The sequence below is a fragment of the Chiloscyllium punctatum genome, chromosome 42 (assembly GCF_047496795.1).
Source record: "Chiloscyllium punctatum isolate Juve2018m chromosome 42, sChiPun1.3, whole genome shotgun sequence".
Classification (NCBI taxonomy): domain Eukaryota; kingdom Metazoa; phylum Chordata; class Chondrichthyes; order Orectolobiformes; family Hemiscylliidae; genus Chiloscyllium; species Chiloscyllium punctatum.
Window position 1 is genome coordinate 55,072,007 of NC_092780.1, and position 14,435 is coordinate 55,086,441.

Genomic DNA, 14,435 nt, shown 5'->3' on the forward strand with positions numbered 1-14,435 from the left:
GAGATGAAGGAGCCTGGGAATAGGCTCATGTGGAACATGGACATTGACGTTGGTCAGTTGTGTCATGTGACCTATTTCTGTGCAGTAGATTCGACACAATTCCTTGTAAATTGTCTCCCTTTTATTCAACCTGTCCTCTGCTACATTTCAGCACAAATGTGTAATTATCCTCAGGAACTTCCCTGAAATAATCCCCTAACATGGCTCCTATTCATTCACCCATCAAAGATATTTCCAAACAATGTGTCCATTGCCATTTTCAAGCAGCTGTAGCTCCCTCATGCAACGTGCCAGAGTGACCTCTTGAACCTGGCCTCAACCTTTAACCTCCTTCTAAATAAAACTCATACGTGAGGAATAAGAGAATGATCAGGGAGAAGGGAGGGCCGATCAGTGACAGTGTAGGACACTTGTGCGTCGAGTATGAGCAGAAAAGGGAAGCCTTAAGTTAGTTTTTTGCTTTGGTTTGCACTACAGAAAGGTACCTTATTGTGAATGAGAACTTTGAGGAGCTAGGATATAGGCTTGAACAGATCGAGATTGATGAAGTTGATGTGTTGGACATTTTGGTGAACATTAAGATTGATGAGTCCCCAGGGGCAGACCAGATTTAACCTCGGTTGCTCTGGGAAGTGAGAAAGGAGGTTGCTCGGCCGTTGGTGAAGATCTTTGCTTCCTCACTCTCCACACAGTCATACTGGAGGATTGGAGGGAGGCAAATGTTCCTCTTTTCAAGAAGGGTAAGAGGGAAATCCCTGGCAATTACAGACCAGTCAATCTTACATCTGGTCAGCAAGATTTTTGAAGGAGTTCTGAGGGATAGGATTTATGACTATTTGGAAAAGCATAGCATGATTAAAGGGAGTCAGCATGGCTTTGTGAGGGGCAGGTTGAGACTATTTAATCTAATTGAGTTCTTTGAGCAGGTGACAAGACATGTCGACGAAGGTCGAGCAGTGGATGTGGTGTACATGGACTTCAGCAAGGCACTTGGTAAGGTTCCCTATGGTAGGCTCATTCATAAAGTCAGGAAGTATGGGACACAGGGAGATTTGGTGATCTGGATTCAGAATTGGTTGGCAGACAGAAAGCAGAGTCTCGTTTAGAGTGGTGCTGGAAAAGCACAGCAGTTCAGGCAGCATTAGAGGAGCAGTAAAATCGGCGTTTCAGGCAAAAGCCCTTCATCAGGAATACAGGAAGCAGAGAGTGGTTGTAGATGGAAAGTATTCTGCCTGGAGGTCAGTGTTGTGTGGGGTCCCGCTGGGCTCTATTCTTGGGCCTCTGCTCTTTGTAGATTTTATAAATGATTTGGAGGAGGAGATTGAGGGGTGTGTTACCAAACTTGCCGATGACACAAAGGTTGGAAGTGCTGTTGATAGTATTGAGGGCTATTGCAGGCTATAGTGTGACATTGACAAGATGCAGAGCTGGGCTGAGAAATGGCAGATGGAGTTCAACCTGGATGCATTTTGGAAGGTCAAACTCAAATGCTGAATATATGATTAAAGACAGTATTCTTGGCAGTGTGGAGGAGCAGAGGGATCTTGGTGTCCAAGAACATAGGTTCCTCAAAGTTGCCACTCAAGTGGATATGGTTGTTAAGAAAGCATATTGTGTTTTGGCTTTCATTAACAAGGGGATCGAGTTTAAGTGCGACGAGGTTTTGCTACAGCTCTACAAGTCCCTGGTGAGACCACACTAGGAATATTGTGTCCAGTTCTGGTCACCCTACTGTAGGAAAGATACAGAGTTTTTGTAGAGGGTGCAAACAAAGGTTTACCAGGATGCTGCCTGGACAGGAGGGCTTGTCTTATGAAGAGAGTTTGACTAAGCTCAGATTTTCTCTCTGAAGAGAAGGAGGAAGAGGTGTGACCTGATCGAGGTATACAAGGTAATGAGAAGCATGGATAGAGTCAATAGCCAGAGACTTCTCCCCAGGGCAGGATTGACTGGGCCGAGGGGTCATAGTTTTAAGATATTAGGAGGAAGGTATAGAAGAGACGTCCGAGGTAGTTTCTTTCTGCAGAGAGTTGTGAATGTATGGAATGTGTTGCTAGCGGTGGTGGTGGAAGCAGAGTCAGTCGGGATATTTCAGCACCTGCTGGACATACACGTGGACACCAGTGAATTGAGGGGGGCATAGGTCAGGTTATTTTATTTCACATTAGGATTAATCCTCGGCACAGCATCGTAGGGTGAAGGGCCTGTTCTGTGCTGTACTTTTCGATGTTCTATGTTCTAAAACACAACATTCTCAGCTTCATCTGCTCCCTGTGAAAACCTGACAATCCTCTGTGTAAAGAGATCCCTTTGTTCACACTCGGCCCTGATAAGGGAGTGGGAAAAGAAGTGAATGTGTGGGTTTATTATCACATCATTGAGGTGATGGGCCATCTTTCCAGCAATAGCCTAAACCTGAGTCACTTCCCGAAAGGCTGAGTCACGGCTGGAATGGCGACCTGTTCGGAAGCAGCAAGCAGGAAATGGAACTAAAAGGAGAGTGAAAAGGATTGATCAGAGGAGCCTCAGAGAAATGTTTCAGTCTGTGTGCAGTCACTCTCTATCACACCCTTTCCCACACCCTTACCCAGAGGGCATGGGTAGTGTTTGAGCTGCCTGTCTGGGGATGGTCTGGAGGTGGCAGATTGCCAATCCAGGCAGCCTGAGGTACCCCAGTGGCTGCAGGTTTCCCTCCACAATATTGAGCTGGTGGCTGTGCCCATTTTCTTTCAATAAAACCTTCTATAAATGCTGAGAAAATGCTCCAAGTAGGAAGCTACCTGTCTCTCCCTTACATTGGCATGGCAGGGTGCAGCTCCTTCTCATAGAATCCCTACAGTGTGGAAGTAGGCCATTCAGCCCATAGCAAACCTCCAAAAAGCATCCCACTCAGACCCACCCCCATCCCTGTAACCCTGCGTTACCCATGGCTAATCCACCAAGCCTGCACATCTTTGGATTATCAGAGGAAACCCACACTGACATGGGGAGAATGTGCAAACTCTACACAGAGAGTGACCAGAGGGTTGAATCGAACCCAGGTCCCTGGTGGTGTGAGGCAGCAGTGCTAACCACTGAGCCACCGTACCACCCTCATACTGACTCAGTATTTCTGTACTGCTAGACCTCACAGTTCCTCAGGCTTCGAAAGCCCAGCCATCATCCTTCACTGTCCAGTCAGCATCCCCTCTGGACCATTGATTGGTGACTGCCCTTTACAGTGCAGCTTGGGGAAACTCAGTTTGAGCTCCGAACTCAAAAGGGAATATCTTACCATCGAACGCAGGAAAGAAACAGCCTTTACCTCTTCACCTGAACAAAGTGTTCATAATTTTAAATACCCTTATTAAATCTTTCCTAACCTTTACAGCTCTGATTGAACGAATCCCAATATTTCAGAAATAGTTTATGGGAATGACATCATCTTTTAAAATCTATACATCTATCAGAGTTTAAACGTACATAATGGGGTATCCATAATATTGTTACACTTTCTGCAATCTATCTTGTATGCTATAACCCTATCGGTGAAACCAGAAATAGTGATGGGCCATTTGTGTGACTTTATTTATTTCCACTCAAAATATTTAAGTTCTATGTTTGCACCCTTCAGTCTCTCTGTTGAACCACTGTATTTTCCATTAAGTGTGCACTGTCACTCCTATTTATTTCTGCAAAGATTCGTGCATCATAGTTTCCCTCCTACATCAGCACCCTTTCCATCCCATCTACTCAGATCTGAAGGGCAGGGGGTTTAGGGGATACTGTTGCAGAGGTAAAGCTTGCATTTCCCAGCATGACCTCGTGTATATGGGAGATAGTGAGTGAGGAAGAGAGAGAATATATCTGTTGGAGTGAGGGTGAGAGAGTATGTGTGTGTGAGTAGGGGAGAGCAGGATAGAGGGTATGTGTGATGGACAGAGAGTATATGGATGAGGGAGAAAGGGTGTGTGCAAGAAAGGGAAGGAGGGATATTGAGGGCATGAGTATGTGTGTTGGGAGGAGGAGAAAGGAAGGAACAGGAAATTTGGCAGTATATGGAAATGAGAGAGCAAGAGAGTGAGAAGGAAGGAGGGAGAGGGAAGAACGTGCAGATGAGAAGGAAAAAGTGTGTGAACCTTGAAAATTAGAGTGAGCCAAGCACTCACAACCTTTCCTTCCTCTTCCTCCCTTCTCAAAAACCCGATCTACACAGCAGGGGAGAAACCCCAAATTAACCTACTTTCAACCCCCAGTATCATCTGACGACTTCCAAGGCTAGTCCAGAGTGTACATCAATGAAAGTGAACAAAGATTAGTGTAAAATAGCCCAACTCCTTGGCTACACTCTTTCCCCTTCTTTGTGATCAGGGCTTGGGTCTATTCTGGGGGTCTTTTTGTAGATCTGCTGGTTAATTGAAAAGAAAAAAAAATCTGAGTTCTCCGTTGGCACATTTTCATGGCCATTTTTTATTATTTATTTGTTAATTTAATTATTGGTTTATTGTTTTGGAACTTTTCTCTTCTGAAATTCATGTTTTCTGTTTGAAATAAATCCACGGAGGTCGGTATCCCATCACCAAGTCCCCCTTTGTTTACATATGCAAAGGACATGGACTCTGACCAGCTAGCTCAGAGCCAGTCCCTCCAGGCCGCATCTGGAGTATTGTGTGCAGTTTTGGTTGCCATATTATAGGAAGGATGTGGAGGCACTGGAACGGGTGCAGAGGAGGTTTACCAGGATGTTGCCTGGTATGGTAGGAAGATCGTATGAGGAAAGGCTGAGGCACTTGGGGCTGTTTTCATTGGAGAAAAGAAGGTTTAGGGGTGACTTAATAGAGGTGTACAAGATGATTAGGGGTTTAGATAGGGTTGACCATGAGAACCTTTTTCCACGTATGGAGTCAGCTATTACGAGGGGGCATAGCTTTAAATTAAGGGGTGGTAGGTATAGGACAGATGTTAGGGGTCGATTCTTTACTCAGTGAGTCGTGAGTTCATGGAATGCCCTGCCAGTAGCAGTGGTGGACTCTCCCCCTTTATGGGCATTTAAACGGGCATTGGATAGGCATATGGAGGATAGTGGGCTTGTGTAGGTTAGGTGGGCTGGGATCGGCGCAACATTGAGGACCAAAGGGCCTGCACTGCGCTGTATTTTTCTATGTTTCTATGTTTCTATAACATAGGACTAATAAATTAAACTGCATTTATTTCAATGCAAGGGGCCGAACAGAGAAGGCAGATGAACTCAGGGCATGGTTATGAACATGGGACTGGGATATCATAACAATTACAGAAACATGGCTCAGGGATGGGCAGGACTGGCAGCTTAATGTTCCAGGATACAAATGCTACAGGAAGGATAGAAAGGGAGGCAAGAGAGGAGGGGGAGTGGCATTTTTGATAAGGGATAGCATTACAGCTGTGCTGAGGGAAGATATTCCCGGAAATAGGTCCAGAGACATTATTTGGGTGGAACTGAGAAATAAGAAAGGGATGATCACCTTATTGGGATTGTATTATAGACCCCCCAATAGTCAGAGGGAAATTGAGAAACAAACTTGTAAGGAGATCTCAGCTATCTGTAAGAATAATAGGGTGGTTATGGTGGGGGATTTTAACTTTCCAAGCATTGGCTGGGACTGCCATAGTGTTAAAGGTTTAGATGGAGAGGGATTTCTTAAGTGTGTACAAGATAATTTTCTGATTCAGTCTGTGGATGTACCTACTATAAAAGGTGCAAAACATGACCTACTCTTGGGAAATAAGGCAGGGCAGGTGACTGAGGTGTCAGTGGGGAGCACTTTGGGGCCAGTGACCATAATTCTATTTGTTTTAAAATAGTGATGGAAAAGGATAGACCAGATCTAAAAGTTGAAGTTCTAAATTGGAGAAAGGCCAATTTTGACGGTATTAGGCAAGAACTTTTGAAAGCTGATTGAGGGCAGATGTGCACAGGTAAATTGACAGCTGGAAATGGGAAGCCTTCAGAAATGAGATAATAAGAATCCAGAGAAAGTATATTCCTGTCAGGCTGGTAGGTATCGGGAATGCTGGATGACTAAAGAAATTGAGAGTTTGGTTAAGAAAAATAAGGAAGCATATATCAGGTATAGACAGGATAGATCGAGTGAAAACTTAGAAGAGTATAAAGGCAGTAGGAGTATACTTAAGAGGGAAATCAGGAGGGCAAAACAGGGACATGAGATAGCTTTGGCAAATAGAATTAAGGAGAATCCAAAGGGTTTTTACAAATATATTAAGGACAAAAGGGTAAGTAGGGAGAGAATAGGGCCCCTCAAAGATCAGCAAGGCGGCCTTTGTGTGGAGCCACAGAAAATGGAGGAGATACTAAATGAATATTTTGCATCAGTATTTACTGTGGAAAAGGATATGGAAGATATAGACTGTAGGGAAATAGATGGTGACATCTTGCAAAATGTCCAGATTACAGAGGAGGAAGTGCTGGATGTCTTGAAATGGTTAAAGGTGGATAAATCCCCAGGACCTGATCAGGTGTACCAGAGAACTCTGTGGTAAGCTAGAGAAGTGATTGCTGGGCCTCTTGTTGAGATATTTGTATCATCGATAGTCAGAGGTGAGGTGCCGGAAGACTGGAGGTTGGCAAATATTGTGCCACTTTTTAAGAAGGGTAGTAAAGACAAGCCAGGGAACTATAGACCGGTGAGCCTGACCTCCGTGGTGGGCAAGTTGTTGGAGGGAATCCTGAGATCCAGGATGTACATGTATTTGGAAAGGCAAGGACTGATTCGGGATATTCAACATGGCTTTGTGCATGGGAAATCATGTCTCACAAACTTGATTGAGTTTTTTGAAGTAAGAAAGAAGATTGATGAGGGCAGAGCAGTAGATGTGATCTATATGGACTTCAGTAAGGCGTTTGACAAGGTTCCACATGGGAGACTGATTAGCAAGGTTAGATCTCATGGAATACAGGGAGAACTAATCATTTGGATACAGAACTGACTCAAAGGTAAAAGACAGAGGGTGGTGGTGGAGGGTTGTTTTTCAGACTGGAGGCCTGTGACCAGTGGAGCGCCACAAAGGATCAGTGCTGGGCCCTCAATTTTTGTCATTTACATAAATGATTTGGATGTGAGCATAAGAGGTACAGTTAGTAAGTTTGCAGATGGCACCAAATTTGGAGGTGTAGTGGACAGCGAAGAGGGTTACCTCAGATTACAACAGGATATGGACCAGATGGGCCAATGGGCTGAGAAGTGGTAGATGGATTTTAATTCAGATATATGCGAGGTGCTGCATTTTGGGAAAGCAAATCTTAGCAGCATTTATACACTTAATGGGAAGGTTCTAGGGAGTGTTGTAGAACAAAGAAACCTTGGAGTGCAGATTCATAGCTCCATGAAAGTGGAGTTGCAGGTAGATAGGATAGTGAAGAAGGCATTTGGTATGCTTTCCTTTATTGGTCAGAGTATTGAATACAGGAGTTGGGAGATCATGTTGTGGCTGTATAGGACATCAGTTAGGCCACTGTTGGAATACTGCATGCAGTTCTGGTCTCCTTCCTATCGGAAAGATGTTGTGAAACTTGAAAGGGTTCAGAAAAGATTTACAAGAATGTTGCCAGTGTTGGTGGATTTGAGCTACAGGGAGAGGCTGAACAGGCTGGGGCTGTTTTCCTTGGAGCATCGGAGGCTGAGGGGTGACCTTCTAGATGTTTACAAAATTATGAGGTGCATGGAGAGGATTAATAGACAAAGTCTCTTCCCTGGGACCGGGGTGTCCAGAACGAGAGGGCATAGGTTTTGGGTGAGAGGGGAAAGATATAAAAGAGACCAAAGGGGCAACTTTTTAACACAGAGGGTGGTACGTGTATGGAATGGGCTGCCAGAGTAAGTGCTGGAGGTTGGTGCAAGTGCAATATTTAAGAGGCATTTGGATGGGTATATGAATAGGAAGGGTTTGGAGGGATATGGTCCGGTTGCTGGCAGGTGGGACTAGAATTGGGTTGGGATATCTAGTCGGCATGGACAGGTTGGACCGAAGGGTTTTTATTCCATGCTGTACATCTCTATGACTCTATGACTCAATGAACAAAATGTTCATTCAAAACAGACCACAAAGAGTTAACACTTCACAGTAAGTCTCTCTCTCTCTCTGTGTCTCTCTCTGTCTGGCTCTATCTCAGGTGGCAGCGGCTTCTCAGTTTATTCTGTCCATTTCACCCTTTTTTTGGAATAAGTCATAGTTTTGGAATAATTTCCCCATGCCTGTCTCTCACATGCACACTATCACAATCATTCAACGATTCAAACAGAGTGTCCTTTAAAATATCAATTAAAATTCAACAATTTGCCCAATTCATGCAAAAGGATTTAACAAAATGCCCAATTTATCTGTGTGGCTTCCAAACACTAGGAATCATTTTCCTGATCAGATATTATCTCATACATAGTCTGAAAGGGAGAAGTCTTTCCAACTGCATCGAGGGGCTGTCCCGTTGTAGCTTATGACTCCGTGCTCTTCAAAATAAAAATCAACCGGCCTTGTCCTCCTTTCTCTATAACCTCATAACTTTAACCGATCATATTAACACAATGGAGTGTCTAATATCTCATAATTTCCACTGGCCATATTAACACAACTGAGTGAGAAAATTACCGAGACTCCCTTCCATTTTCAATGATCTAAAAGGTTCTCCTGGCCATATCTGATAGAGTCAGTTCTCTGTGTGGAACACAGAAACACCAAGGTCACCCCACAGTAAACAAAGAGACATTTCAGCTGGAAACATAAACAAAAAGTCTCACATTTCAAACGGCCATATTAAACAAAACATATCAAATTTCAACAGACGATATTAAACAAAAACAGAACAGACTTAAATTTACCTAAAACTGACGGACCAAATTGTCCTTTTTAACCCTTCAAGGGACAAGTCTCACTCGGCAAGGGGCAGATCATCTCTTGGGACACAAGGAGTGGTCTGAAGGTAAAATACCGAAGGGACCCCACCACAGGGTTGAGTCTGACACAAACTTTCGGTTGTTTAATCAGCCTAGAGAAATGTTCCCTATGTTGGGAACCGAGTCACGGCACCAGATGGGAACTTGGGAATTCTCGGACCACTCAGAGTTTGTAAAGTAGCCCTCTTGTATTGTTAGCTAGCCAGCTCAGAGATCAATAGGCAAAAAGATGAGGTAATCAATCAGATAGGACTGATAGGTTATCTCTAATTCTCAGGAGAGAGGCAGCATAATTTGTACCCTGAATGTGCACAATCATATCATTTTTCTCCAATTCCCACTGTATAATGTTTCTCGTTTTGATTAGATTCTCATGAGGTAATTCATACATTCGTGTTGTTTTGCATGTAAAATAAACAATTCTGTAAATGTGGTGTTATTGTGTCACTGAGATAATACCGAGGTTACAATCTGTATTACGTTATAGTGACTGTCTGGGAAACAGGCAGTTACTTGATTCTGCCAAGATTCATCCATTCATTATTCCATTCTCATGGTCACTGTGCTTGGCCATTTTAAAAGACAAGTAATTACTGTGAAAAGGAGACTTACAAAGTGGAGGATCTTAGCTACTATTTCCCTAATACTTCATCCCTCTCACACGTATTAGACAAGGCTGGATAACCTCTCCTTTTACTGGCTGCTGCATTACAGTTAATAGAAATATGCCAAGGACTTGAATTTCTACATGGAACTGCAATGTAGTTCCCATCACGGAGACATGGTCTAGGGAGGATCAGGAATAGGGACTTCCCATTCTGAGGTACAGGATCTACAAGAGGACAATCCTGTATGCAAGTGTGGAAGGGCTGCTGTGGTGTCGGTTATTGTGGGGAGGAAGGATGATCTCTTTGATGGGTCGTCAAATGGGAGACTTCCAAAAGAGGGTTGAAAAGGGTCCAAGCTGGGTACATACCCATGAGAAATAAATCTTGGCTATCCAGAGCGAGAGGACCCTGGATGACTAACGATATTGATAAGAACATGAAGAAGAATGATGAGGTATATGATGTAAACCAGAATAGAAAATAGCAATTAATATCAGAAAGGGAATCTCAAATGCAGGAGAGAGCTTAAGGCTACAACAAGGAAGGCTCAGAGGAAGCATAAGGTGTGGATGGAGGGCTGTTCTCAACATAGAGAGTAAAATGTCCTTCAATCATATTAATAATAAAATATTAGTGAAGGATAGAGTGGGGCTGTGAGAGAAGGCGAAAACATTTTGCTTAATGACCATTTTGTTCACTGAAGCCAGTCTATCCCCAGCTAAAAGAGAGCCTTCCCATAATACCATTAATGGCTCATGTTAGCTCTACCCAGGAACTGACTGTGAATGGGACATTACCGAATTGGAGGGAACACATTCTCTAAACAACCCGCTAATGAGATTCTCTCCCTCACAATGTCACAGCACCTCCAGAAGCCCCGAAAACTCTCTCTGTCTCTATGAGATCCCAGCTGACACAATACTTCACCAGACAAAATGTCACCAAACTAATCACTATGGATGAGCTGAGCCCTATGAGACACTGTGGACAGGGTGATACTGAATCGTCAATCAATGGTCTTTCTCCTGTGGCCATTGTTTAACTGATGGATACTGGTTAAGTATTGTGAGCTCTCTTTCAATACAGTAAAACTATCCATTGTAATTAAAACTGTATTGTCTTACAATCAGCCATCAACCTCTTGTATCCCTGTAAAACCTGGATATACCTGTACTTCAGGGAATAGGCTGAGACTCCTCTGTGTAGAGTGACTATTCTGTGTATGAGCGGTCTTTAGCTCCTTCTCACGATAACATGAAATAAAAAAAGCATTTCAATGTTGTGGTTGTGTTCGCCCAGCTGGGAATTTGTGTTGCAGGCGTTTTGTCTCCTGTCGAGGTGACATCCTCAGTGCTTAGCAGCCTCCTATGAAGCGCTTCTGTGATGTATCACTATAAATACCAGAGGAAACATCACAGAAGCGCTTCACAGGAGGCTCCCAAGCACTGAGGATGTCACCGAGACAGGGGACAAAACGTCTGCAACACAAATTCCCAGCTTGGGGAACAGAACCACAACATCGAGCACCCGAGCTACAAATCGTTTCACAAACTTTGAGCGTGTCAATTTCACAAGGTCTGAGTACGAGCTCCATTTGAAATTGGACAATACTTTGACAATTTGGCGTTAGTTTGCAGGCCCCATTACTTAGTATGGGCATCAGGACCAGACATAAATTTCCCAAATGTTACCATTTGTGTGATCCTCCCGTCAGCCAGCCTACCTGTACTGGAAGATGACACATGACAGGGCAAGAAGGAAAACAGCAAAGATGCCTAAATTTTTAAGTTTACAAAATTGTCCCAAAATGTGGTCACTTGCGTGATCCTCACCTGAACCCGCGTACTTGTAATGTAAGAGGACAGACAACTAGGTAAGAAGGTAGACTGGAAAGATCACCTCAATTTAATCCCTGCTACATTTTTCATAATTCTGCTCTGAGCGTGATACTGAGCTGAGCCAGTGATTTAGTGCTGTAAGAGAATGCACGGCCAGTGAGAGGGAAGATTGGAGAGATCTATCCTTTAAATTTCTCAGGTACAGAGTAGGGAGACCATGGGAACTTGACCAGGCCGCCTGTGCTTGTCTTGTTTATTTATTCAGTGTCCTGTCCTGTCTGTGTGTCCTCCCTGCTTGTCCTGTCCTGTCTGTGTTCATCCATGCTGTACTCTGTACTTTGTTCCCAGTGTGACTCCTCACAGGTAAATGGGATTGTGGGACTCGATAATGTCCAGAGAAGGACTGCCCCTGGGAGGACCGGTCTAACTTGTCCTGCTGGGGTGGGTGGTGCGCGGCCACTGACCCTCTCGCAGAAAATGCAGAAGCACCATGATCAATCCGCGTACTGCAAGAACAAGGTAGGAGATCCTCTGGTTACACCAGGCTCACCAGCTCACATGGTATGGAAGGAAACTGGGGACAGGAGATATGTAACCCCTTTTAGCACCAATTTGTACAGTTGGTCCCACAGGAATTAGCCATATCAGGGCTCCTTCAAACCAGACAAAATTGACCAAGGGAGGACAAAAATTGTGGGCAGTTATGGAGATCCATCCTGGGACACTGGGTCGGTGCTTCAGTGCTGAGACAAATTTAAGGAAGTTGCGACTGGACATCAGCCCGCTGAAGTTACAGAGTGTCATCAGGCCTCAGACCCAACTCCATCCTCCGATTCACTGCCCACTGCCCTGCTGCCATACACCCCCCCCCAGTACCCTAAGATTTCCCTCCTGACCCCAGAGCCAGACCCACTGGAAACAAGCTCACTGCAATCATTACCAGGTGATCACACACCCTCCCCATTACAGCACCTCAGGTAGTTCAGGAGGAGGCAATTGGTGGGTGGGCATCAGGTTCAGAGCACCCTGATCAGGCAGCACCCGACCCCGCTCCCAGCACCAGACGGAAACACCGTGAGGCTGCAGCTTTGAGATCACAGACCCGTGACCACCAATACCCCCACATCATGATATGCACTACACCTCTGGACAAGCCCTGGACACACACAGAGGTCTGGGGTATGCCCCAGGATGTCTCAGATCCTCAGGATGTCCAGACTCTCCTGCAATTGGCTGACAGGAGTCACTGGGCACCTGCCCGTCTGTCTATTGAATTTCCAGCCGGACAGTGGAATAGCGACATGAGCACAATCACTGGTTCGAAAATCCTGGTCACACCGTCATTAAGGCAGCCCCAAGGCAACAGGCTGACTTCAGGGGAAGGTCCCCAGTACCTGCAGAAGGTAAACAAGTCTGTCCCAGATTTTATTGCTGGCTTTAAGGATATCTGAGTCTCCTCAGTGGGCATCCCTTTATCAGAAAATGAAAAGTTAGTGATGCAGACTCTTGTGAACTGCATGCTGCCCCGGCATGCTCAAGGTTATAAATCACACAACCGAACCTGGCAGACAGACGAGGGGGGGGAGGGGGGAGGGGGGGATACACTAACCACTTGAAACAATTGGGACAGATAGGGACTGTTTGAGACTATGAAGTAGAGGGAGGCATACCCCCAGCTCGTGCAGCCAGAATACCAGGGAGCAAGTCGGAGCCCGGCACAGAGAAGTCGGGGCAGGAATAGGGATTAATGTCGGGTATGTGGGAAGTGGATTCTGGATTATTGGTGCTGGAAGAGCACAGCAGTTCAGGCAGCATCCAAGGAGTTTTTACCTGTTTTCGAAGCTCCTTGGATGCTGCCTGAACTGCTGTGCTCTTCCAGCACCACTAATCCAGAATCTGGTTTCCAGCATCTGCAGTCATTGTTTTTCCCGATATGGGAAGTGGGGTCACTGGGTAAGGGAATGTTGGGCAGCGACCCCTCAGCAGCAGCTGAATGTTTCCACCCATACACTTCCCTGGCAGACTCAGCGACACCGGGCCCCTCCACAGAGGCAGCCTCAGCAGGCAGCCTACACTGTGAATGAGCCATTCCCCCACTCCCTGAGACCCTCGGGCTACCACGGGAGGGAGGCTGCCTCTAGACACCTCTCACACTCCCTGTCGGAGAATCCAATGGTGGATATGGAAGTGGGGAGTTGTCTCATTTCAGTTTTGGTGGACCCCAGAGTCACTCACTCATCTGCACCTCCCTCTGCAGAACTCCCCCTCAGTTCCCAAAATGTCCACACTGTGGGTATCTCCGGAGTATCCATGGTAGAACCACTCTCCAATCCAGTCCCCCCTTCAGTGTCAGGTCGGTGACAGTCCCTAACACAGCTATAGCATCCTTATCCTGTCCAGTTGCCCTGTTGGGTTGTAAATTAAATGCCTCCATTCGCTGCTCTCCCCAGGGTCCCACCTTAGAAATTGTAATTCTTGTCCTTATCACGATCCTCATTATGATTGATCAACAGTGCTGTGTGTGCACTTGTGTTCACTGCTACTGCCCCCCCCTGCTCCACTGAACACCCAGATCACCAAGATTCACCTGAATGATGACTCTGGCCAAGATTCAGAGCACCCAGGCACAGAATACATTGAGTCCGACCAGTCTGAGTCTCAGGGCTACCCGTCTGATAATGAGTCTCCCCCACCAGACAATCCCCGGCGTTGGTGACAGTCCCCCTTTTGCCGCAGGTCCTGGTTATAAAAAGGGGGGAATTGTGAATAAGGGGAACACATTTTGCCTCGTGACCATTTTGTCCCCAACTAAAAGAGGGCCTTCCCATAATGCCATTGATGGCTCACATGAGCTATCCCCAGGAACTGAATGTGAATGAGACATTACCGAATCGGAGGGAACATATTCTCTAAACAACCTGCTAATGAGATTCCCTCCCTCACAATGACACAGCACCTCCAGAAGCCCCGAAGACTCTCTCTGTCTCTATGGGACCCCAACTGACACAATACTTCTGCAGATAAAATGTCACCAAACTAATCAATGTGGATGAGCTGAGCCC

General features: G+C 45.5%; 1 protein-coding gene across 1 annotated transcript in view; it reads left to right on the plus strand.

Annotated features, from left to right (window-relative positions):
- The window catches only part of LOC140465575 (uncharacterized), a 38,870-nt gene extending 24,781 nt beyond the window's left edge, over positions 1-14,089 (plus strand). Inside the window, exons 4-5 of the mRNA XM_072561118.1 lie at positions 12,614-12,776; positions 13,946-14,089. Of these exons, the coding sequence (XP_072417219.1) occupies positions 12,614-12,776; positions 13,946-14,089 (307 nt within the window). The remainder of the gene's footprint in view (positions 1-12,613; positions 12,777-13,945) is intronic.
- Positions 14,090-14,435: the final 346 nt, after the last annotated feature.